We start from the raw sequence: 26,437 nt of genomic DNA, 5'->3' as shown, positions 1-26,437 counted from the left end.
GAAAATTATAAATAGATCTCTCATTTCTCATGAGGGGGAACCCAAGCAAAAGAGAAAGAAAAGAAGGAAGAGAGTTCTCTTACCACCAGGCTCCTCCTCGACTTCCACCGAACTTTAGCCCAACCACCGATTTTCACCGGACTTCTGCTAGCTTGGCTATCGAAGAACACTGGACTTCCGCCCGACTGTCAACTAACATCAGATTTCTAACCGGGCATGATCTGACTCTGGACTTCCATCCAACCTTAAGATTTCAATCCGATTGTTTACTACTGTAATCTGATTGTCCTCAATTTCAAGGATGAATCAAACACTAGCGAAATCATTTCAACTGGGCATGACTCTGTGATTTTTTCCTTTTCTAGGATTTTCACGTAAAAATTCTGGTGTTTTATTTTTCTTTTGTATATGTACTTGATATCCGCATAACGCTAAAACGAAAATTTCTAACTCTATCGCCGTGCATATACTAGCCTGCAACACACACTCACACACACACACACACAAGGGCGGAACCACCTTTGGGTGAGGGGGGGCAATTGCCCCCCCTTAAAAAAATAATTTTTTTTTATTGTATAGTTTTTAAGGTTTTTTAATTTTTATTATAAGAGTTTTTAGGCAATTGCCCTCCCCTAAAACTTTTAAAATACTATGATATTTAGACAATTGCCCCCAAACAAATATTAAAGAGCATTCATCATTTTATTTTTAAATTTTAATTCCAAAAATATCCTTACAACCAAAATTTGTTCCGGGGGCACTGCCCCAGAAACCCCCGCAAGGGCGCTGCTCCTTGATCCCGCGACCTGACCGGGTAGGTCGAACCCCGGTGGGGGCGCTGCCCCCTTGCACCCGCGACAGTTATTTATAAGCTTGCCCCCCCCCCTGCACACACACACACACATATATATATATATATATATATGTTAAATATGTAAACATTAATATTTATAGTTTATATATGAATCCTCTTTTATTTAATTTTTTTTGGGTATTTTATTTTATTTATTTTTTTTTGGGACATTTAGGCCATTTAAGTCAAACTCATACACATAACGCATACACATGGACTCGAACCTTGGCCCTCTTAGTTGAAAGCCTAAGCTCTCAACCAATAGGCCAAGGAGAGTTGTGTATTTTATTTTATTTATAACACAAGCAATTCATGCACCGTACACAAGCAATCCATGCACCGTACACCGGCTGTTCCAAGTCGTCGGGTTCCTTTCTTCAGTAAACGCTCAACATAAACTCCCTGACTCAATCTTTCAGTCGCCAGCTCCAATATGGCCACCGTTCAAGCTCTTTCGTTCTCTTTCTCCACCTCTCAACAGATAAACTACTCCGTCCTCCAGCCAAATCAAAGCCCTCGACGCCGCAGTTATACACCTTCAAGTCACCGAAGCTGCCGAAATTTCCTGCTTTCCTGTTGCTTCGCCATTAGCCAAAGCGATCAAGACGCATCGGCCATCTCATCTCCTTCATTCAATACTGTCGCTTCTTCCATCCGCTTTGTCTTCACAGGAGGGGGCTCCGGCGGTCACATCTACCCAGCCATCGCCATTGCCGACGAGCTGCGGAGCCTCTGCCCTGACGCGAAGTTCCTCTTCCTCGGAACCTCTGCAGGTTTAGAGAGCAACATTGTCCCTTCCGCCGGCTATGATTTCACCGCCATCCCAGCCTCCCGCCTCTCACGCCCCTTTCCCTCGCCTGAGAATCTTCTCTTCCCTTTCCACGTCATCCACGCAATCGCCGCCGCCTGGCAAATCCTCCGCCGCTTCCGCACTGATGTTGTAATCGGTACAGGCGGATACGTTGCCGCGCCAGTCTACCTCGCCGCTGTGCTATCTGGCACGAAGATCGCGATTCAGGAACAGAATGCCTTTCCGGGGATCGCCAATAAGATAGCCTCTCCCTTCGCCTCGAAGGTCTTCCTTGCTTTCAATGAGTGTTTGAAGCATTTTCCCAATGAGAAATGCTCAGTTTTTGGGAATCCTGTGAGGCTTTCGTTGAGAAGCTATGTGTCGAAAGCAGTGGCGAGGACGCATTTCTTCCCTAATGCTGTGAAGCTTATGGAGGAGAAAGCTCAGGTGGTACTCGTGCTTGGCGGATCACAAGGAGCGAATCCCATCAATGTAGCTGTTCTTAATATGTATTATGATATGCTTTTGAAGCATAGAAACAGATTCATAATATGGCAAACAGGGAAGGATGGATTTAATGAGATGGAGAGCTTGGTCAAGAATCACCGCCGGTTGCTTCTGACCCCGTGAGTCTTCCATGCATTGATTCCTTACCGTTGATGCTTCTGTTTTGTTTCCTGTTTTATTTATTTTTTATTTGTTTCTTTGTTTATTTATTTATTTACTTTTTCAAGTGTGAAATTGCATTTTGTATTTCATGGCTCAAGCTTTCCTTAAATTTGGGAGAAATTAAACTAAAAAAACAGGAATTTGCTGAGATCATCTGTTTAATATGCCCTTCTCTTTGTTTTAGCATTTATTCCACTACTTTAGTTCTGAAATTAACATGTTACCAAACTTGAAGTTTTCTGCAGGCTATGGATCTAGCTTATGCAGCAGCCGATCTTGTTGTCTCTCGTGCTGGAGCAATGACTTGCACAGAGATCTTGACTACGGGGAAACCGTCTATTCTGGTACTTAAACAAAAAACTGGTCTCCTCACTCTGATGATCCATACAATTCTATTTTTTTGCAGATATTAATGAAGTTCATAGCAATAATTATATTTTTTTCAAACAAATTGTCTTAATGCTATTCAGTTACTTTTGTTATTGAATATTATTTGTTTTCCAAGCAATATGGGAGTGGAGCTCCTAACATTCAGGGCTTAAAGATTATTGATAAGCTATGTTTTAGAATGAAATAAATTCTTGTTAAATTTTGAAAACTTTAGCTTATTTGAAGTAGTTTTCAGCATCTTCAATAATCAGCAAATGTTGATAAGCTAAGTTGAGGGAATATTGAGGGCCTAAGTTGACACTTAATATACTAATGAATAGATATCTATTGACTAAAACAATAGGCAAGGGCCAAGACTAGTATACTAGGAAAAAACTATTGTTTAAGTTATGTTGTGGAAGTATTTCTTATTCCAATGTGTATCATAGCAATCTTTTTTCTCACATTAGATTCCTTCACATCAACCTCAAGCTCCCCATAAATAGAAGCTTTTTGATATCATCTAGTAACACTCATTAAGAGCCTTACTCTGTCACTTTGAGCTAGCGGAAGAGTAATTAATAGGATACTTGACTAGATAATTTTATGAGGTTCGGTGCAAAATTTAAATATACAATTTTAGGATAAATGCAAATTATTCTTTAATTTTTGGATAAGACAAGATTTAAGAGTTTGATGAGGACATCTACAGGATATTCTAGCGCGATGAGACATCGAAGATCTATGGCTACGTTCGCATCTTTTATTTCTGATTGATTTATTGTAATTTTATTATTTTAGTGTTCTTTTCCGTTTTTATCCTCACTTGAGGGACTAGATGCATGTAACCTCAAGGGGTAATTTGATCTTTTGTTTTGTTCTTGTATGGGGCCTATTTATAGCCCTCTTTTTCCTCTTATGAGGTTAATGATGATTATAAATGAAAATTTTCAGATTTTCTTACTTGATCTCGTTGTGAGTTCTTGAGAGGAGAAATCCTAGGAGAGGGCCTTGCAACACCTGTCAGTCGCCGGTGGATTCTGGGACTCGCGGTTAGTACTCGTAGTATTTTCTTATCGTTTCTTCCTTTCTCCTACATCCGGCCACCTCTTCTTCCCCAAACACCCGCCGGCCACTTCAAGTCCTCAAGCCGCCAATCAACCTCAACACGATCCCTTCCACTTAACCCACATCCCTTCCTCCTTAGCCAAACACCACCCAAACCCCAAACCCTAACCGCCGGCCTTCCCCTCCCATAGATCCAAAATTGATTGTCTTGCCTCTTTCTAAAAGTGGAGCATGAAGATTAGGAGGGAACTCTAATTCAAAATCTGATTTCAATTTCATATTTTGAATTCTTTCCTAAATTGACATATCCATATTAGAAAAGTGCTTAATTCGTGGATCTAATTTACCTAGCCCAAGCCCTTGGCCGCCGGCTTGAAGCCTCCAAACCCTGGTCCTTTCTCTCCCTAACCCGCCACCCTCACCAACTACATAAGCTGCCGGCCTCCCCTCATCCGCCCCCTACTGGTTTCCCCCCTTCCCCTTGCTTCACCGTCGGCCACCTCACCATTGCCCTCTTGATGATGATTTTAATGATCATTAACTATTGCCTTAATTAGCCCACTTAATTTGGGAGAGATTTTAATCCAATTTGAAATTCAAATTTGAAATTCAAATACTTTTCTAAATTAGCCGTTTCAAATTAGGAAAGTTCCTAAAATTAAGTCTTATTAAAATTTAATTAGATTTGATTTATTTTATTCTTCCCTAATTTAAGTTTGTAAACTTGGAAACTTGGCTTTCCCTCCCAATTCCCCTCTCCCTCTCCCCACATGCCGCTGGCCTCCCTATAGGCTTCAATTGGAAATAATTTTGAGTTTCAAATTATTTCCCTCCACCCTTTTGAAATCTGTAATAGAATTTCAGACCTTCTAATTCATCCCTTTGTTGACCTGTAATGTTAAAAAAAAAATATATCATACCTGCTCTGTCAAAGCCATATCCCGCACGTCGTTGAAGCAGGTAGCACGTCACTCGCATGCCAACGTCTTCTCCCCACATCGCACGATCCGCTCGCACCGATAAAAGAGAAATGGAACGAGGCCTTCAGCCTCCGCTCCGAAGCTCTCGCTCCCGTTCTCTCTCCCGATCTTCCCCCCTCTCGCTGCCTCTTCGACCCACTCGTGGTTGGGCGACTTCGCTCCTCCGACATCATTCCCTTGCATGTTTGGTCGGACTTCCGACGTTTTGATCGGTAACAGTCACGTGAGCTCGCGGCTGTGAAGGAACTTTCTCCTTTTCGACCGCTTCTTCTACTTCCACGTGGTCGTTCAGCTTTTCCCCTTCGACATTCCCTTCTTGTAGGATCGGAAGCAAGTGTTAAGTTTTCGAACCGAGAAAGGAAACAACGGGAAAATAGGAGCTCACGGGCCGTGAGGGTAACTTTCTCCCCCTAGCGCGCTTCTTCGGCCTATCCCTTGGCCGAACTAGAGAGGAAGAGGGGAAGGAGTTTTTTATTTTTATTATTATTATTATTATTATTATTATTATTATTATTATCATTAATTAATTTTAGTTATAAATTAATGATAGTTAATTAAAATTTAATTACATTTAATTAATAATTATAATTATAATTATTATTAATTAATCATCACATGATTAATTAAATGTTAATAATAATTAATATAATTAATTGTATATTAATTTTAATTAATTAAATTTAATTATAATTAATTCTAATTAGTTAATAATAATAATGATAATAATTAATTATAAATATTCCCTCTCTTGCCTCGACTTGCATGTCGGGCTGACAAATCACATATGCACGTCTTTATTGAGCGTGGTTGGAGGGAACCCGGTGCGACACCTATGACAAGGTAGGCGAGCGACCCCTCGGCCCCCAGAAACTCTATCCTTGGTGTGTGCGACGAGCCGGTCAACCACCTATGCATGCTTTTCTTAACGTAGTAGGAGGGGATCCGATGCGCCGCATACAACGAGGCCAGGTAAGCCTGGTGCACGCTTTTCTTAGTGTGGCCGGAATAACTCTTAAGTACTCGTACGCGGCTCTGTACTTGTGGGGAAACAACTGCTCTTTTCTTGTAACAGGTACTGTCAAAGACCCCATGCACGCCTTTATTGCGTATGGTGAGAAGAAAGTTCACGGCCGCGGTGTCCTCGAATGAGGGCAACTACCATGCATGCCTTTATTGCATGTGGTGGGAAAGACCCAGTTTTTCGTATTTTTCCCCTAAATAGGGGAGACGCCGGGAGGCAACTACAAGGATCCTTCTGTCAGGTTGGGTTGACTACCTCCTCTAAGTAAGTAGACCAGGGACCACGATGGCCCGGGACGACGGAACCATGGGATCTTTATCGGGTCCAACATCCATTCCCCCACCATTCGCTTTAAGTGCGATGTGGTGAAATTTCATATTTTAAATATCAAACTTTCCAAGCCTTTCCAAATACCCAAATTCAAACCCATCCCCAAATCCAAATCTATGCTGCTACTATATGCCAGATAACACGTATTCTCTACGTATCTGATTGACGACTAGCCTTAATCAAAAGTTCTCTCCCGTGATCGGGAGAGGTAATTAACTATAATAGGGGCTTGCGCCTATAGGAAACAAAAACTCAGATCATAAAGTCTTAACAAAATGAGGGAGAAATCTCAGGGTAGTGTCTTATCTACAAACCCATCTGCCTTTCAAACTTTTCCTCGGAACTTATTCCATTAAAACTCCTCTCGCCAAACAAAAAGAACAAACAAATCAGCGCGGCGGGGAGGCCGGGACCGAATTTTCGGAGCCCACACCCTTACACCACCCTAATCCTATCTTAGCCCAACAACTTCCCCTCCTCCTTAGCTGACCGCCACTCCTCCCCTTCTCTCTTGAGCTTGCTTTTCTCATGAGTTTTATCTCTTTAGAAGAGAAGAACTCAACCCTTTTCCACCTTTGCTAGTGCATGGCCGACCCCGCCATTGATCACAGATTCGTAGAGGATTCTCAAGGCTGAACCGACATCCTCCGATCTCTCTTCTTCGATTTTAATTTGGACGTCGATGACTACATAGAAGACTACATAGAACACATCATTTTCACGTTGGCACTGTCAGTTGAGGAACACCTCCCAATCGGATCGTGGGTGATCGTGGGACGTCCAACAATCCATCCGTCGCCGGCTACCTTTCCATAAACGAAGTTTTGGTGCTCCTGCTTCCTAGTGGTGATCTCTTCTCTAGTGTGGAACATCTTCTTCCACTAACCCCACGAGTGATTGAGTGAGGAGGTCATCAAGGTGAAACCTCTCATTATTAGATTGTGGATTTTTGTTATTGCGCTCATAAAACTTACTCTTGTCTTTGAAGTTTGATCGACATGTCTTGGTTAATCTAAAGTGCATTTCTTTGTCTAAGCAAGTTGAAAACTACGAATTTATAAAATCTTTCTTTGTTGCGAACGATAAATTTATTTTGGAAAGCTTTAAACAACTGCTCTTATTAATTTCTCGCTAAGTCCTGGTAGTATCACATCAGAGTTTGTCATAGTTCATTATTTTGGATTGCTCGAAGGAAAAAAATTAATATGATTTTGATTTCATATCCACTATATTAGTTAGCAAATGTTAGTCTTAGTGAAAATAGGTCAGTTGCAGATTTATATGGTGTTTTTTGGGTAGTTGTTGGAGACTACTTCAATGATTAATGGATTTTGCATTCAACTTATTAGTACTATATGCATCATTGTAGGGAATTATCTTTCATTTATGAGACATGTGCTAGTGGCTACATTTATATCAGAAATATTGCAAATTGCAATGAAAAAAGAGTTGATTTTGGCATGTTAAAGTAGAGGAAGCATTGATGGGAGTTAAAGTATGTACCAAATCGTATAAAGAATATGATATATTTTTAGTCTCCCAATCAAGCCGTATGTGGGTTCTCATGTGATGCTAAGATCCTTAAAGTATCTATAGATGCTTTGATTGTCACATAGGTCAAGAGGGTTTGTGGATTACCTACTTGTCAATGATGAGCGCACCATAGTATAAAGGTTTTGTGGGGTTATAACGCAACATGCATGAAATGACGCATGCTATTTTAAACATAATGTAAAATATTAAAAAATTATAGGTATAAATATAGTTAAATATAAAAGACCACTGGATTGAAATATAAATCATCATGATAATTAAAGAAACTAGATTTGATATTATTTTGGTTACTTAATAGATGTAACTAATGATAAAAATAAGACTTGAGCTCAACAAACCTATCTCAATTATGCCCAAACATATGCTATTCAAGATAAAATATAATTAAAAGGCAATAATTAGTTAATTAACCATATAAAATGCATTTGAAGAAAGCAATAAACACTAATTCTTTCAACAAGACCTTTCAGTGAATTCAATTAGATGTGAAGCGCTGGTTCAGAAAAGTATGAAACTAAGAGCCCTTCTCCTTTATTGAAGCCTAGGAAGCCATTGTGCATTGAAGGTAAGAGCAATGTATTGAAGTAGAGTTCCGTTGAAGGTGAGATTAAGAGCCCTAATAAAACATGCAATGAAGGTTTGTCTGAGAGACCGAAGAGTGCTGGAACAGTGCATTGTTGTGTGAGATCAAGAGACCAAGAGCCTGTATGATTTACAAATCGATAAAGGTGAGAGACTGAGAGTAGTGCATTAGTAGTGAGATTGATAGCGACTTGCGTTTGAAGGTGAGAGACTGAGAGCGGCTTGCGTGAGTGGATTATGAGTGTAAGACTTTAGTTTCGATGCCATGTCCTAATATGCAAATCAAAATAAAATAAAATAATTAAATAAACCATAGTTAGTTCTAAAATTTAATTTACACCCTAAATCCTGAAAATTAAAATAATGCGTGCTATGGGGATTTTGAGCTATGCACTATTTCCTATGCATGACGCAAATAGCATGTGTCCTTTTAACCTCTATCACTGCCCAAGAAAATGGTGTGAGGTTTTATGCTTCGTAGCACTATGCTAAATGATGTGCGCTATTTGACGCTATTGACATGTATGATGGGTTATATGTTGTAAGGTGGAATTTCAAATGGAACACCTTTTGCTTCATCATCATTGTCTATATTAGTTTGCCTTGATTTGGGGAATTGGAAAATATTTGCTTCATAGAAATTGGTCCAAGTTCCAAAATGAAGACATTGGTTAATGGCAATAATCAGGTGGATCGATCTTATTTTACACAATTTATCTCAATGCGGGCATACCATTGCACTGCTTTTGGGTTATGGGGACTTAGTTGCATATTCAGTTTCTATATATATTAGATGCATGTGCTTTAGAGATTTTATGCAGTTATTAAACTCATGTGTCATTTGTGCTTTGTGGTTGTGCGATACTCATACTTTGAGGCTTTGGGACCTTGGGTAGCTTGGTTTGAAGAGTAGTTAGAAAGAAGATTCATAAAATTGCCACATTATTTAATTAAATAAGAGGGTTATTAAGATATTTGTTCAATATTTTTACCAAGATAAAAAGAAAATTCAACATAGGTGGTTTTAAGATGCATCCAAATTAGTCTTATATTTTTGAAAAAAAACTTAGGTTAAAATATGTGTTAGAAATTTATTATTTTTGGATAGTTCCTTGTCAAAATTTAAACTTGGTTTAGATTAAAAATTCACTTCCTTAAACTTTGAATGTTATAAATTTATTATTTTTGATAACTTCAATAGAAAATTTAAATTTTATTTAGATTTTGAATTCTCCTCCTTGAACTTTTATAAATATGAGTGCTAATAGATGCTGCAGGATCTGTATTATTCGTGTGCTTGAGATCCTGTTGGCCGAGGAGGCAAATTTTTATTGCATTAAGTTGTGAGTGAGCTCCTTATGCATTCTTTTGGTTTCCTGTTTTGTTATTAGTGAAAGATACACAAAATAACGCTGAGGCTGCTTATAATTTTGTCTAAGGAATTAAAATCCAAATTGGCTGATAAAAGACTAATTGAGTGCTATTGATTTTGTTTTGGGAAAATGGAGAGAAAGATTTTGCTGCTGAGAGTAGAAACATATGAATGTGAGAAACGAATGGAAGAAATAAGAAATAATTCCACCCGACATACCTTTTAATGATCACATAGAATTATCTTGATATGATAGAAGCCATGTTGATGCTAGAAGTAATGCGATGATTATATGCACTACAGGAAAATGTGCTTTTTGTGGCGGACAAATCCGCCGCAAAACAATCCAAATCCATCACAAATCTTGATTTGCGGCAAAACCAATTCCGATGGTAAAAGTCGCATTGTAAAATTTTTATGATAGATTTAAGGCGGATTTAAATTCCAGAAAATAACGTCCTCATTTTAGTTACCTGCCGCAGATTCCGCCATAAATCACAATGGATTTGTTGCGAAAAAGCCTCCCTAATTTATGGCAAAAATACCGTTACAAATTGCGGCAACATTTTTGCCGCAATTTGTGACGGAATATTTCGTTAAAAATATGATACACCTTCATCATTTCAAAGTTTGCGACAAAAATTTGTCCCAAATCCGACAGAAACCTGTAGTATACACACAAAAAAGCACCTACCATCAGTTATTAAGTTTTTTCACAATAACAATTCAAGCAATTTAAAAGTAATAGTTAATAATGCTAATATTTCAACAAATACTGCTAAAATAAACAGAAGGAACACATTGTTTTACATTCACATTCCAACTGCTCATATAGACAATCACATTCTAATTGTTCAACAATTATTACAATATTGTTAAAGTAAATATAGTTCTTATGCATTAAAATAATGCAAAAAAAAATCTAGGAAGATAATCTAAGCAGAATCTATATCCTCACTCTCCTGCTCGGCCGATGCAGGCACAGATTGATTTCCACCAATTTGCTCTCTCAATCTCTGAAGCTCATTCAGTATTTGAATATTAATGTTCGCTTGTGATTTTCGGATATTTTCTAGCTTTGTTGTCAAACTAGCCACCTGTTTGCTATACAATCTCTCCTGGCTATTTGCAGAGTAGCTAGAGGAAGAAGAGGACATTCCCTCATATATGTAGGCTTGCGAGCCTAATTCATAAACTTGTCTCTTTTGCATTTAGCCTACCGCCTGCGACCAAGTGCGATAGTCAGAAATATCTACGTAACCCTAGAGGATCCCTCACCAGATGCAATATGGCTCTCTCAAAGCCGTGTATACTCATCCTACAAAACATAATAATAATCATCATATAATCATCTCTTATAACATTTCTTTAATAATTTTTAATCTTATATACTTACATAGGCCCTCATTGCTTGCTTATCTTCCCACTGCTGGTCCTTCTGGCGCTGTGGGTGTGACTGTGCGACTCAACAACAGTGGATTCTCTACCCAGCATCTCCTTCTGTAATATACTCAAATTAGCGTGCATAACAAAAAAAAAATATTAAAATTTGTTAAAATTCTTATCAATTGTAGCCTGTGCCTCAGTATGTGGAATTGAGCCCTTAGTATGGAGGGAGGTACCCAGGCTCTTATCGTTAGAAGCTCGATTCTGTTTGTTCTACTCCCTCATTGTATAATCTGGGCTGCCCCAAGAAGTACTAAGCTCAGCTCATACACCATCTCCAATCCAAAGTGATCGCTCATCTATCCTTCTAATGCATGTAAACATTTCTCACAGGCAAGTTGCTCTGCGTTTTTCAAAATTTGTTTTGATACGAGTACCATGCTCTGGAAACCAATAGAAATCTCGTTGTATATAACAAATTAGAATATAAATTATTTTTTGTTAACATAATAAAGGATGAACAATGTTATCAATATTGTAACTTACTAACTTCGAACTCCTTAAACTACATGTTGCGCACTTACTTTGTTATTTTTTCCAAGAAACATATAGAGCATCAAACCTATTCCGCATGTTATCCCATATCTTGTGTGTGCTCTGTGTTTTTCAAAATTTGTTCTGATACGAGTACCATGCTCTGGAAACCAGCAGAAATCTCGTTGTATATAACAAATTAGAACATAAATTATTTTTTGTTAGCATAATAAAGGATGGACAATGTTACCAATATTGTAACTTACTAACCTCGAACTCCCTATGTCGCGCACTTTGTTATTTTTTTCCAAGAAACTTATAGAGCATCAAACCTGTTCCATATGATATCCCATATCTTATGCATGGGTTGCTTTGATGGGTAAAACCTTCACAAAATATTTAGTTTAAAATATTATTTCTCAAATATGTACATAATATAAAACATGCATTACATATGTGTCACCCTCGGGCTGAATTAGCATGCGTCCATCAATGGTTAGTGTTGCGGCTATCTGAGTGAAATGTCCAGTTGCCAGGGGCTGAGGGGATGGTGGCTAGTAGAATGGTGGAATATACTATGGATAGGGATAAGTAGAAGTGACTCTCTGAGAAGGTGGTCAAGTATGTTGTCAAGGTGAGGTTTGAGGTGCAATGATGCTCCAAAATCTAAATACTAGTCTGAGTGATCAGTGTCATTGTATGCAGTGAGTGTAGTGGGATTTGGAGTTATATGGTTTGGGTTCATTCTATGCTAGCAGGTGGACGCTGAGTGACCCCATTCGCTGCATATCTGACAGGTGATTGGAGTAGAGTTTTGGTGCTTTGTTTGTTGTTGGTTGCTGGAGCATTGTGCAGCAGATTGGTTGTGACCTTGGCCCTTATATCCTCATCCTCTGGAGGTATAGAGAGTTGATTGAGAGTCTGGTTGTCGATTGTACCTTGACGACTCTGCTGATAGATTGATTTCCACACTGATTAGCAGGGAATATAAGCCTTAAAGACTTATGGGAGTGAGTTTGGTTTTAATTGATGTTTTGAAGGCTTGATATTGCTGTGGCAGTTCGTTTAATGTGTACAGAATAATTTCTTCGGGGTCGACGGAGGAGACAGAAGCGGCAATGTTGTAGATCAGTGTTTTGATGTTGGTATGGTACTGGGACATTGACATGTTGGACATGGAAATATTGTGTAGTTGATTTTTGAGCTGTATAACACTGGATCTGTTGGATGCTTGCAGTCGATGCTCAACAATGAGCCAAATATCACTGCTGGATTCGAGGTGAAGAACATATGGAAGAATAGCAGCTGTGATAGTGGAGCAAAGGGCTGCTGCGAGGTTCTGATCTATCAATAACCAATGATTGTATGCTGGGTTGGTTTCAAAGTGTGGAAGGACCAATGTGAAGACGAGTAGGCGGTGTAAGTGTTCCATCAAGATATGGAGCGAAACGTTTGCCTGGAAGAGCTTGAGGATTTTGGAGCGCCATGTAGGATAGTTGTCATTGGATAGAGGGGTTGGAATTGTGTTTGATGTTAGAGATAACAAATTTAAGAGAGGAGGGTATTTGGGGTTTGACTTGGATAAGTTCTGTGGCTGGAGGATTAGCTTGGGAGGTAGTGGACTGTTCATGTTAAAGAATAGCCGTTTGACTAAAAAGAGCTCTGATACCATAAAGCCACAGTACCGCTTGAGTAAAAGCTGAGAGCTAAGAATGTAAACTTTATGGGAAGAAGATAAAGTAGAGAGGAACCTTTCCTTTACTCAATGGCCATTTCATTGTAATTCTAAGTGTGTATTACATTTACAGTTTCCTGTATAATATATACATGAAAAAGGCTGTCTACATGTGTATGTTAGCATAAAGTGGAGTGGTGCTTTACATGTGTAGGGTGTAGATGAGTGATTCTGTTTTAAGCTAACGGTTGCTGATCTGAAGGAAAGGCAGGAGCTCACTGGCCGTGAGGGTAACGTTCTCCTTGCTGCTGGCTTCTTCTGCCAAATCTTGTTGCCGAACAGCCCTTTGGGCATTTTTGTAATTAAATTATAATTAGTTTTTTAATTATAATTAATTGTTTTAATTATTGATTAGTGATAATTAATTAAATTTAATTATAGTTAATTATATTAATTATAAGAATTATAATTAATATTTAATTAATCATGATTAATTAAGATTAATTATGTTTAATCAATGTTAATTATACTTTTTAATTAATTAATTATAAATAAATTTTAATTAATTAAATGTAATTATAATTAACTATTTTAATTATAATTAATTAACCATATTAATTAATTTTAATTATGTTTAATTAATTTAATATACTTAATTATTAATTAATTATATATTAAGTATAATTAATTAAATCTAATTATAATTAATTATATTTAATCATAAGTAATTAGTATTAACTATTATTTAATCATGATTAATTAAGTTTAATTATTTTTAATTTAATTAATAGTTAATTATAATTAATTAATCTAATTATAATTTATTCTAATTAATTATTATTATTGTTAATTAATTATAAGTAATTTTAAAAAATGCTCATCTCTTACCTCGATGTGTGTGACGCGCCGGTCAACCACCTATACATGTTTTTCTTAGCATGGTAGGAGAAAACCCGATGTGACACACTCAACGAGGTATGTAAATGGCTCTTGGTCCCAAAATCCTGTTCTTGGCGTTCGTGTCGAGCCGGCAAACTGCTTATACACGCTTCTCTCTAGCGTGGTGGGAAGGAAATCCGGTGCGACACCTACGACGAGGCGGGTAGGCCCTATACACACTCTTGTAGCATGGTGAGGACAATCCTAAGTACCCATACGCGGCTCTATACCTGTGGGGAAACATCTGCTATTCTTTTAAAACAAGTACCGAAGACCCATACACACCTTTCACTAGCGTGATGGGATTAAAGATTTCATGACCGTGGTGTCCAAGGACACCTACAATACACGCTTTTCTCTAGCATGACGGGAGGCCCAGTTTTCCATAGTTTTTCCTAAACAGGGGAGGCGTTGGGATGTTGCTGAAATTTCTGGTGAACATAAGACTGCACTTGGACCTGATTGAACTCATAGGACAACATAACATGTGAACCTCTAAACATAATTTGAACTTGATTGAATACAAAGCAGAGGACTTGAACTTGAGCCTAAAGCTGAACGGAATTCAAATGATTAACAAAATACTTGAATTTAAATGAAATAAGTTCAGACTTGAACTTAATTTGAATACTAAGTGAATATGACTTGAATCATTTGAACTCTAACACAAATGAATAAGGGACTTATATTGAACCTTCGACGGACTTGAGCAAACTATGAATGACATGAACTTGATTGAATTAAATGACAACAATATGAATTTGTAATTTGGACAGCAGGGGACATGTCAAATGCAATTATAATTTGCAAGATGATGAATTCATGGTTAAAATGCAAATATTGACAAATGACCCTAATCACCTAAATGAAACTCACAACGAATGCAACTTATCTGCAAATAATTGCAAGGAAACTATTGAGGAGATATCATGCATATCACCAATGTTGGCTATCTTATGAGAGATATGTGTACTACATACATATGCGAAAAGGACTTTTTGACGAATGTGACCACCTACAAACGTGTATCAGAGGAGAAGCAATATAATGATCCATCCATCATGTAAGGGAATCCATGATGAATGTAATAGGTTGCTTATAAATGGATATAGAAAACGCACAATGACAGTATTGATTCACTAAAAAAAAAAAGAGAAAGCTCCTGATGAATAAGTCAATCCACTAAAAGAATGATACAAATAACATCGAGCTTGTATTGTTCTTGACAGTTAGTCCCTGAATCTAGATAAAGAAGCTTGAAAGCAAGTGAATGGAGTTATTAGTAAATGCGATAGTGGACATGTAAAGGGGACGATAACCCACCAACAAAATATGCTTGGAGACATTATAGTGAATATAAATTGCTTGTAACTGATGTCGATCAGCATAAATAAAGAAACTGATAGAAAATGCAATACATGTAGTGAGCAACAACAGTTTGCAAATAAGCACATTAATCCAGTTGTAAATGATGATAGTAGATGCATTACAGTGTAATGGGTCCCTCTACAAGCATGGATATGCCGTACATTGTTCACAAACAAAGGGTTAAAGGCTATCGTACATATAGAAAAACTACAACAAATGCAAGTACCTACAAACTAGTGTAGGAGATCTCTCATGCATACAAATAATGACAGTCAATGTGTAGTGTCCACCATAGTCTTGCAAGAAGACATGGTGGTCTTTGCAAACAACAACAACAGAAAGTTTGCGAGGATGATTGACATTCCATGGATATAAATATACATGCAACATATCATCCACGGGCAAGGCTTGTATACTTGCAGTACATACAAGTCAATAGTTATACAATGACTGTCTAAAGTAGAGATCCATCGCAAGCAACAAGCGATTGATTGGCGACCAATATAATTACTTACAAAATGCTGCAAGGAATCGTTTTCCATATCCAACACATTACCTGCAAGCAAGTGTAGGAAGAATTATTGTAAATGTGAACCCCTGTTTGCAAATAATAGTAAGTGATCCATCATGCATGCGTTAGTCTACCTATGGGTCAAACTAGAAGATTTGTACTCAGCTTTACTTGTCCACATACGACAGTGAAAGAAATAGTTCATATGCAAGCAAGAAATATGAATCCACTGCAAATATGAGTATTTACAAGCAATTGTAAGGGTATCCGCAAGCAAGTATAAAAGCTTTTCTCATGTACAACATGCAAAGGGTATGATACGTCTGCAAATAAAGCAGGAGATTCGTTAGTGCACTATGATCCACCTGTGGAAAGCACTTATTATTTGAAAGCACTTATCAATCTAATACAGAATTAATGCAGACAACATCTGTAAACTTTATTATCTCTTACTAGTTGTTCAAGTTGACTATTGAGAGATTCTGACATCTTTTTATGCATCACAGTTATTGCAATATTCACGAATACTTTGATTAGCATACCAAGATGTAGATTATATTATTATTTTTTCAGTTGTAATTTGTTTTTAAGTTTTTAAAACTACTTTTGGCCCTTTCTAATAGAAGTTAAAATAAAAAAAGAATAAAATTTGTTTAATTTTTAAAATAAAATAAATTATCTATTTTTCCTTTGATTATTTTTTAATCATAAAATCATAAATAAGTGAGTAGTGCATGACAATCTATAACAAAGCAGCAAACAACTTAATTCAGAAATTGATACGTCACTCCACTGGATCCGCAACATTCATGCAAGCAAACAGAAAGAGTTTACAAATATTTTAAAGTACCCCTGCACATGCATCATAATTTGTATATATATAAGTACACAAAAAGGATAAGTGCAATCACAAGACCCACATGGGCCCCGACTAGTGTGTTGTGAGAACACACGTGACGTTTAGGGATGCTGCACGGATCAATAAATTGAACTCGATCCTTTTAAGCAGATAAATAGGAGTCGACATGATTCAACAAATAATTATAAAATGCTCCAAACACTCGCATGGGTCCCGATGAGCGTGTTGTGAGAACACACGTGACGTCTAGGGATGCTGTGCGGGTCAGTATATAAATCCAAGTTCAAGCTCGATCCTTCTATGCAATTAGATTGGAGTCGACAAGGCTCGAATCATTAAATAAATATACGACCGCGAGGTTGACTGGATATTTATTTTATACATTCATATTAGGCCTTTAAGGCCTTTAATAAAGAAAATTCACAAACAAAGGCATAAAGCCTACGAAACCCGATCTTCTGTTGACAGCTTGACAGAGTCGACAAGGTTCATCCATAAAATGCAAATATTTTCAAATGAAAATGGCCCCACACCTCGTTGATGGATGCGTTGAATGCAAATCTCAACCGGAGGGGTTAATTTCAAATATTTCAAAATGTCACTCAAATACCCATAAAATCCAAAATCCAAAAATCTCAAAAATGTCAAATCCAAATGTTTAAAATTGAAATTCAATACTATTAAACTCTTAAAGCAAAATCCATCCACCATCTGCAACAGTTTGCCGAGGTGGACAAATTGAAATTTACTTCAGTTCACAAAGAGCTTCCTAGTAAAAAATATCACTAGGATCCATTCTCAAATAATCTCCTTCCAATAAGGACGTGATACGTGTCGTCTGACCGGCGGTTTTGCCACCAAATGGCACCGCAGGATAAATATTTATGATCCGGAGTCCTCTGAACTAAGTGGTTTTATCGTTAAATGGTATCACGAAATATCGGTTATGATCAGATCCAATACATTTCTTAGTGGCATCAAATCCTTAAGATATGAATCAATAGGATATGATTGATAGAACACTAAGCCCTCTGTTAGCTAAGGTGGATTCAAATGTGTCCCTTTAGAAAAACATCCACCCCATGTCTATAAGGTACTCTTCTGTCAGGTTGGGTCGACTGCCTCCTCTGACTAAGTAGACCAGGGACCACGATAGTCCGGGACGACGAAACCATGTGATCTTGATCAGGTCCATAATCCATTCCCCCCACCATCTACTTATTTCTATTTTAGATATCAAATCTTTAAAATTCCAAATTTTTAAGCCCATGCTGCTACTATACACCTGATGCTACGTATCTATGGATACAATGTATCTGGTTGAAGACTAGCCTTAATTGAAAGTTCTCTCTCGTTATCAGGAGGGATAATTAACTATAGGGGCTTGCGCTTATAGGAAACAAGAACTCAGATCATAAAGTCCTCGCAAAATGAGGGCGAAATTTCTGGGTAGTGTCTTATCTACAAACCTATCTACCTTCCCAAAATTTACCCCATAACTTAATTCCGTTAAAACTCCCCGAAAAAAAGTATAGCGGGCGGAGGCCGGGGCTGAATTTTCGGAGCCCACAGCCGCCCGCTCGCCTGATGTGATTTTGGGAGATCATGTCATTAATAAGAGTACACGTTTTAGATATATCGGATCTATTGTTCAAATTGATGGTGAAATAGATGGGGATATTATTAATATAATTCATGTTGGGTGGTTGAAGTGAAGGAATGCATTGGGTCTATTGTGTGATAGAAAAGTACACCTCAAACTTAAGGGAACATTCTATGCGATGGTGGTGAAAGTGTTGTAGAGATGAGGATGCTCAGGTGGATGAGTAGCTTCACCCTTAGAGGTAAAATGCGAAATGAGTATATATGTGAGAAAGTTGGAATAGCTCCAGTGGCAAATAAGGTTTATTAAGTAAGCAAGTTGATTTTGAACAATTATTTAAAATCATTTTGTTAACCAGCCAAATGCAAATCAAGATTTATTCGATCATGTTTGGCTCATTATTACCTTGACAAAAATAATCTATATGTACAGATTTGAATTATATATTATTAATTTTATTTTTTTAGATTTATTAATTAGATAGCATATATACAGAATGATTCTATTTTGTTTGGCTCATTATTTATCTCTTTTTATTTATTCGAAATCGACCTGCAAAATGCAAATACATTGAAATTTAAAGATGTTGAATATGAATACATAGCAAGCTCGCTCACTTTGGCTTGCTTACTTACCTACACATACTAACTCAAGTTTTCATAGAGCTTTTGATTGCATTTGTTCACTAATGCACCCTTGCACCAAACTATATGAATAATGTTTCCAAATCATCCTGCAATCATTGGTACCAAAACATTAAATCCACCAGTCATATATTCACTATCATAAAAATTATAGAATCAACAAAGGATGCACCACTAAGTTAGATAAAGTTACTATAAAAAGATAAGGTAAGAAAATATGTGGGCCAAAGATAACTTGGATTAAGTTGTGCAAAAAAAAGAAGAAGTAGAAAATAGGTTCAACACATCAAGCAATACTAAACTAGAATGAATGGAGAATAAGAATTTGAAAAAGCCACTGTAAATGGTTGGGGTAAGTCTAATGGTGGTGATAATAATGATGATTTACTTTAAGCACATAAAAAGCAAGCAAGAGGAATTATTAGTAGATCTTAAATTACAAAAACTGTCGCCATTTAGTTGAACCTTTTTTTTTTCTCAAATTTTTTTCTTGAAAATTTAGTTGAACCTTGATCTTAAGAAATTTCCTTTGATAACTTGAGCCTTTAAATCTGAATGAGTTGTAGTTCTTCCTTAAAGTACAAGGTTGTTGGATAGAACTTCGCCATGGGAGCTCAAACCTTTTAATGCTCCGTTTACAGATCAAGTTTTTTTATTACTTCTTTCATATACATTTCTTTTTGTAATAGCTTATATATTCCTCCAGATACCTTCGCCATATGTTGCAGAAGATCACCAAACTAAAAATGCTCTTATAATGTCCGATGTAGCTGGATCAAAGATTTTAACTGAAGATGAACTTGACTCTAGCAGCCTTGCAACTACAATTGATGCGGTTTTAGGTAACCTGAATATCATCTATTCTTTTCATCATAGTACCTAAAAATACTGTTATAGTTATTTTGAATTTTTGAAGTAGTTTATGCATGAACATTGGATATGTGTTGTGCTCAACTGATATGTAATATGAGGTCCTTCACTTGATTCGAATTATTTAGGACCATAGCTTTGAGTTAACACCAGGATTTATCTTTTTGGTGCCGCCTCTGTTTGAAGTCTGGCAGTATTGATTTAGCGGTAGCAAGGCCATGCAGAGGTGGTTGGCATCCACAGCATGTTTGGCAGTAGCTGCTTTGCAGCTGGGAACATATAGGAAGGAAACTAGGGTTGAAAATGATGAAAAAGTATAATATATTTATATATCTATATCTTAACCATTTTAAGCTGTTTAGTTTTGATTTGGTTAGATAAAAATCCAGAGAATAGAGAGATTAGAGAGATTCAAAGAAGAAAAAAGTAAGACAGATAAAAGTGGGGGAAAAATATTTATAATAAGGATCATATCTAGACAATTGTCTCTTCAATCTTCACAGTCATGGATGTCAGTGAACTCTGCTTAATCACATAGATCTAGTGTCACTAGTTTATGGTATTTTATGCTTATTATTATTTTTATCATCATTATTGTTTTCAAATTGCTTTTGTCCGTTCACTTTTCCTTAAGAATATAAGCATAATATATCTATTAGCTCACTTATTACTCCGGAACTTAGATTAAATTGTTTAGACTGGCATAACCGGTGATCTCATGTGTTAACTAACGTATAGCTTGAGATTGAGTTCATTTACGATACATGAAATGTATAACTTTAAATCAAGCTTAGGATAGAAAATTCCGTGTTTAATTCATCTTTTACAGTCATTATATATAGAATTGTTGATTCATGCCACTTAAATTAACAAACAACCCTCTAAACAAGGCAACAACGGAGGGTCTCTACTTCTTGAAAATAATCATACGCCATCTTCTTCTTTATGATTAGTCTTATGTCAATTATATAGTATTGGCTTTATCATTTATTCAGTATTGGCTTTATGAATCCATACTTTTCATTTGTTCCAATTGTGTTGTATAATATATTAAATTTATTTGTTAAGATAGTCTTAAAATTGAGCAAAAATTAAAGCAAACTTACGAAAAAAATACTTATCACAAACATAAGATAAATTTGTATGATTTGATGAGATCTACTTATATCCATGATCTCATACATAGCAAATATTCTACTAAGCTATAAAAGAAAGGTACATTAAAAAAACTTCTTCATATAATTGAAAATAAAAATAAAAATATCTTTTTTTTTTTTATCAATGAACAAGAGAAAACACAAATAGCAACTACAAAGATAAGGGTTGAATAAGGCGAAGACTTTGCTAGTGTTATTAGCCCTACCCTATTCTATTCCAGAGTTTCTACCTAGGAAGTTTCGCCTTCTAATGAAACTGAAACTAGCAACATCTCATTCATTTTGAAGTAGTAGGTCTCTCTATTGCAAGCACAAAAAATAAAATAAAATCTCCCTTTTTTCTCTCTCAGTTGGCAGTCCTACTTCCATCCGTCTCTCCTCTGTATTTGCTGGCTGTGTGATGCAAACCCCTTTTTAAGACCATTTTTGGTGGTAATGATGAATGAGCTTAGAGATGTATATATATATATATATATTACATTAATACAAGATTTTCAAAATATTCCTGTAGCCTAAAAAAGAAGGATTGATAGAAAATTTGCATTTGAAAGTAGATTTAGTCATATATAGGTGATATTTTAGTATGTAAAAGTTTGGCTCTATAATTCCGACACTATATGTTTGCATTTTATGTACTTTTTGAAGGAAAATATGCATTCAACAGCATGCCATCGTTATAATCCTCATAACTCATTAGCTTTATAGTAAATGAGTAACTACAGCAGAAACGTTCTACCAAGCACGGAAGTTTTTCTGGTAATCAACAGAGAGTTTTGGCAGTGGGATGGTTCTGCAATATGGCCTTACCGTAAACACAGGATGATTTTCAGAATAACTTTTTCTTGGCTTAGGGCTGGCTTAAACAAAATATAGGTGAATCGAGGTGCTTGCATTCCCTACTTTTTCGAATAGAATAGACGCCATAAACCTTTTTTTTTTTCTTGTATACACCTCAAATTTCATATATTAAAATAATGGTTTGATTCATTTGAACAGCTCCAGATGATTCTCTTTTTGTCAGCAAAGCCTTTTTTTTTTTTTTTCTAGCTATAGATATATTTCAATGGTGTTTAATTTTCAGGGGATGAGGATTTAATGGAAGAGATGTCTGAAAAGGCACTAAAATCTGCGCTTCCCAATGCTGCTATTGATATTGCTCAAAGCATCCTCTACCTAGTTAAAGTATCCTTCCAAAAGTGAAGTTTTGCTGAAAATGATGTATTCAGTTTTTTTGAGATTTCCATTTACTTGTTTTATTTCATTCTTTTTCGCTTTGGGTGCTTTATAGCAAATTTAGCGTTTTTTCCGAGAAATTAGCTGATTTTGAATAGGTTCATTATAACATTATTTTGTCTTTGCATCATTCATTAGTTCCAGCGAGACTAGTTGTTTGTTTTCATTTGCTTCTTTATATTATGTCTGAACCTACCCTTCATGGTAGCTTTGTTGCTCTTTTAGTCCTAAACTGTGGAGTAAATGAAGAAAAAAAAAAGAAATTCTAGGAGTTAATTAATAGCATCTGGTTCTGGAAATTTTCTAATTATCTTGATTGTCTATATCTATGATGCACGGATACGGACACGACATTGACACAGGACATGACTTTTTTTAAAAAAAAAATAAATATAGGATGTGTGCGGCATGGTGTGGACACGGCATAATAATTTTTTTAATATAGTATATAGAAATTAAGATAAAATCATATTAGAAATGACAAATAATAATAAATCAATGTCATGATAGTTTGTTTAGCTTATAATATAAAATTTTTAGTACAAAATGTTTAATACGATTACAAAAATATGATCACAAAAATATAAGCAAAAATTAATTTAGTACATCAAGTTTTAACTACTTAGTAGAGGGAATGATAGGATTAGCTTCAAAAGTTTATATTTGGCCTTCAATATCATAATCATTGAATATTATTGCTTTCAACCCTGGTTCATCAAGAAAAAGATTTGCAATTTCCAATATTCCCATATCATCAAGGGACTCGAACCCATCTCCAGCAGCATCCAATATATTGTTATCACCTGCTAGATAAAGTGGGGTCTTCCTTGATAGAAAATGAAGATTTATATGCACATAAATTAAATCTTTAGCATGCTGTGGAGTAATTTTATTCCTCTTCATCAATTGAATAAATGAGTATGTGCTCCAATTTCTCTCACAACAAGCGGATGATGAAACTTGACCAAGTAATGTCTTAATATTTGCTTTTTTCCTTTTAAATAAGTTTGATCTTATTACAGTGAATCCAAGTGGAACATAACTTGTAAGGTTATTACATGTAAAAGTGTATGCATTTCTATAATAAGGATTCCTTGCAAGGTTGAAAGAAAGTCCCGCTAAAAAGAACATCATTGCAATTTTTCCATCAAATTGCTCTCACATCTGTATGTTAAAAACCTTCTCTAAAGAACTGGCAACTCCTTTTCTTTTCTTTGTTACATATCCTTCACTCCTAAATGAACTACATGATCAACTCTAACGGAAGAGGAAGAAGTGTGAGATGAACCATCAACTCAAACGGAAGAGGAAGAAGTGTGAGATGAACCATGGGATGATGACAAAGGTATATCTTTAGGAAGTGCCCTTTTGATCCTGAATTCAGCTTTAACAACCTGTCTTTTCAACTCAATCAATTGTGAAGTAGTAATTTTAGGACATATTTTTAATTCTATGACCATCAATCTTAAGTAGATATGCTTTCACCCTAGAATATAATCATTTGTAGGTGACACTATAATAATTGCATTTGAATGACATATTTTCCCCTCATTTAAAAGTTTTTTCTTAACTTTGTAACATAATTTCATAAGGGCTTATTAGTTTCTACACAAGGCTCTTTTGAACCTTCGCCTAATCCAATCCCACCAGCACTAGAGTTTATTTTATTTTTAAAAGCACGGGTGAAATGGAAGAAATAAAGTCTTAATAAATTGGGAGAAAATATACTTTGAATTTACTTTTTAGCTAACCAAACACTTTAATTTTTAAATTAGAGGAAAACAAAACAGATAGTAATAAAAATTAAATTAGCCTTATGTTGTAAAAGCTAGCAACTTAAGTTTTTTTTTTTTTTTTTTTTTTTTTTTTACTTGAAATTTTTTTGGGTAGGCTTTAAAAAGCTAGCAACTAAACAGAGTAACATGCTAAGGATTGGTTGGTTCTGGAACATCTTACTGATAATGTCCATATAGTTCAAAACTGTCTTCTTTATTACTGAAGTCTTTGTGCCAATTCAACCAGTAAGGATTCTATATAAATTTCAGCCATATTGATGGCTAACAACAAACAATAAAATGAAATTTATATATTACAAGATAACACTGAATTCTGCATTATGTTGCATTTCAAATTACAAAATAAAACAACTCCTAACATAAGCAATCACACAAATACAAAACATTAAAATGCATAATTTTATTAGGGTTTATCTAGATATACCTTTGTCATCATCCCATGGAAAAAAAGCGTAGTGCTGCTCCAATCGAACGCCATTTTATGTGTTTTTGCGAAGGTAACGATCCTTCTCCCTTTCACGCATTTTTTCGGTTAAGAGAGCAAAATAGCGTAGGTGAACAGTGCAATGCCAATATTGATGTTGCACTGTTCACACGCAAGTAAATGGCGGAAAATTTGGCGTTCGGCTGGAGCGACCGAACGATGCCATATGCTCGTTTCGCGTTCGGTTGGAGATGCTCAAAAATATATACCAGGCTTCAGTCGTTTGGCTCACGCCACTCTCCCTCCTCGTCCTTCAACACTCCCTCCTATGCCTTTGATAGAGCACACACAAGTGTCACAAGTTGGAACACTTCAATGGGAAATGAAGAGATGATGAATGATTGAACGAAAATGAAGAGAAGAGAAAACTACTTCAATCAAACTTACATTGCTTAAAATCGTGCTCGGTTGGCTCGCTTGCATGCAAAAATGATGAATGGAGGTTGGCCAAATACGAAGGAACGAGGAGGCCGAAGAAGACGTGCTTGATTTGGCCTTGCGTGCGCGTAGAAATGACGAAGACTATGGCTAGAGACCTCACCTTACTCGTCTGGTCGCGTCGTAAAGGAATACGAGAGTGTGAAATTGAAAACCTAAGGCGTATACGTGAATACCGGATCCAGATATACTTGATATGTAAAGATTTTATAATTTACTTAAATTTAATTATTAAATATTAGGACACGCAAGTCCGTTTCAATTTTTTTTAATTTGACACGCTAATCCCGTGTCTGACACATGTCCCTGCCGCGTTGGGCGTGTGTCTGTGTTCGACACTGTATTCTCCTTTTAAGCAGAGTGTCGGTGCATCATAGGTTTATATGCACGCATGTTGATCACAAATTTCATTTCTTGCCAACAACAACAAAATAATATCATGGTTTTATCCCATTACATGGGGTCATCTACATGAATCATTTTTTCTTCACAGTGTTATATTAAGGAGCTATTTGGTTAGCTAAAAAAAGTAACAATGTGTAAAAGAAATTGTTGCAGTTCATGACCCTTAATATGAGATTTTGATGATGACAAATAATGTAGATTGAATTATTATTTATTAAATATTTTTTATTTCTTCTCTTATCTATAAGTACTAATATTTCAAGGAGATCACAAATTACTCAGGACAACAATAATATTCAAGACTGGGTAGAGTAGGATTTGGAGTCTATACCCTGTAATTTTCCTTTTTTATTATTTTTTTTCTTGAGTCTGTCCACAAAATGTAAGCAAAATTGAGCAACCATGCATTCACACAGGGGGAGAGTTTTTTTTTAAAATAAAGAAAATTTTTTCTCTGTCGATCGAACTGTACGAGTTTTATTCGTACTATACGATATGCTCTTGCTCAACCGCTATTTGGGAACAAATCATACTGTATGATACTTATCGTATTGTACGATGTGTTTCTAATTAAAAACTCCAGCCGCCAGATTAATTTAAGTTCTTAATTCATAAATTTTGAATTGATCGTACTGTATGATCTGATCGTACAGTACGAGTTTTTGAATACTTACTTAAATTAACCTCGTGATTAGTGAGTAAATCAATGATTAATTTCTGATTGGTTATCGTACTGTATGACATAGGTCGTACTGTACGATCAACCGAGACTGTTTTCTATCGTCTCAGACATCGTACTGGATGATCCCTTCATTTTGAACTAATAGTGCTGTACAAAGTGGATCGTACCATACAACGTACAGTGACAAGTTTTCGTCGTCCCACCAATCGTCTTGTATGAACAAAAGGAATTTACATATCGTACTAGATGATGTTATATCATAATG

General features: G+C 36.1%; 1 protein-coding gene across 1 annotated transcript; it reads left to right on the top strand.

The window, feature by feature from the left end:
* Positions 1-1,222: 1,222 nt before the first annotated feature.
* On the top strand, positions 1,223-22,626 carry LOC110107578 (UDP-N-acetylglucosamine--N-acetylmuramyl-(pentapeptide) pyrophosphoryl-undecaprenol N-acetylglucosamine transferase). The gene is made up of 4 exons (XM_020837853.2): positions 1,223-2,269; positions 2,548-2,656; positions 19,814-19,949; positions 22,216-22,626. Exons 1-4 carry the CDS (start codon positions 1,287-1,289, stop codon positions 22,332-22,334), a joined length of 1,347 nt encoding a protein of 448 aa, XP_020693512.1. The 5' UTR covers positions 1,223-1,286; the 3' UTR covers positions 22,335-22,626.
* The last annotated feature ends 3,811 nt before the right edge of the window (positions 22,627-26,437 follow it).

The sequence above is a fragment of the Dendrobium catenatum genome, unplaced genomic scaffold (assembly GCF_001605985.2).
Source record: "Dendrobium catenatum unplaced genomic scaffold, ASM160598v2 fragScaff_scaffold_662, whole genome shotgun sequence".
NCBI lineage: Eukaryota > Viridiplantae > Streptophyta > Magnoliopsida > Asparagales > Orchidaceae > Dendrobium > Dendrobium catenatum.
This window is presented reverse-complemented; position numbering and strand designations above follow the sequence as displayed.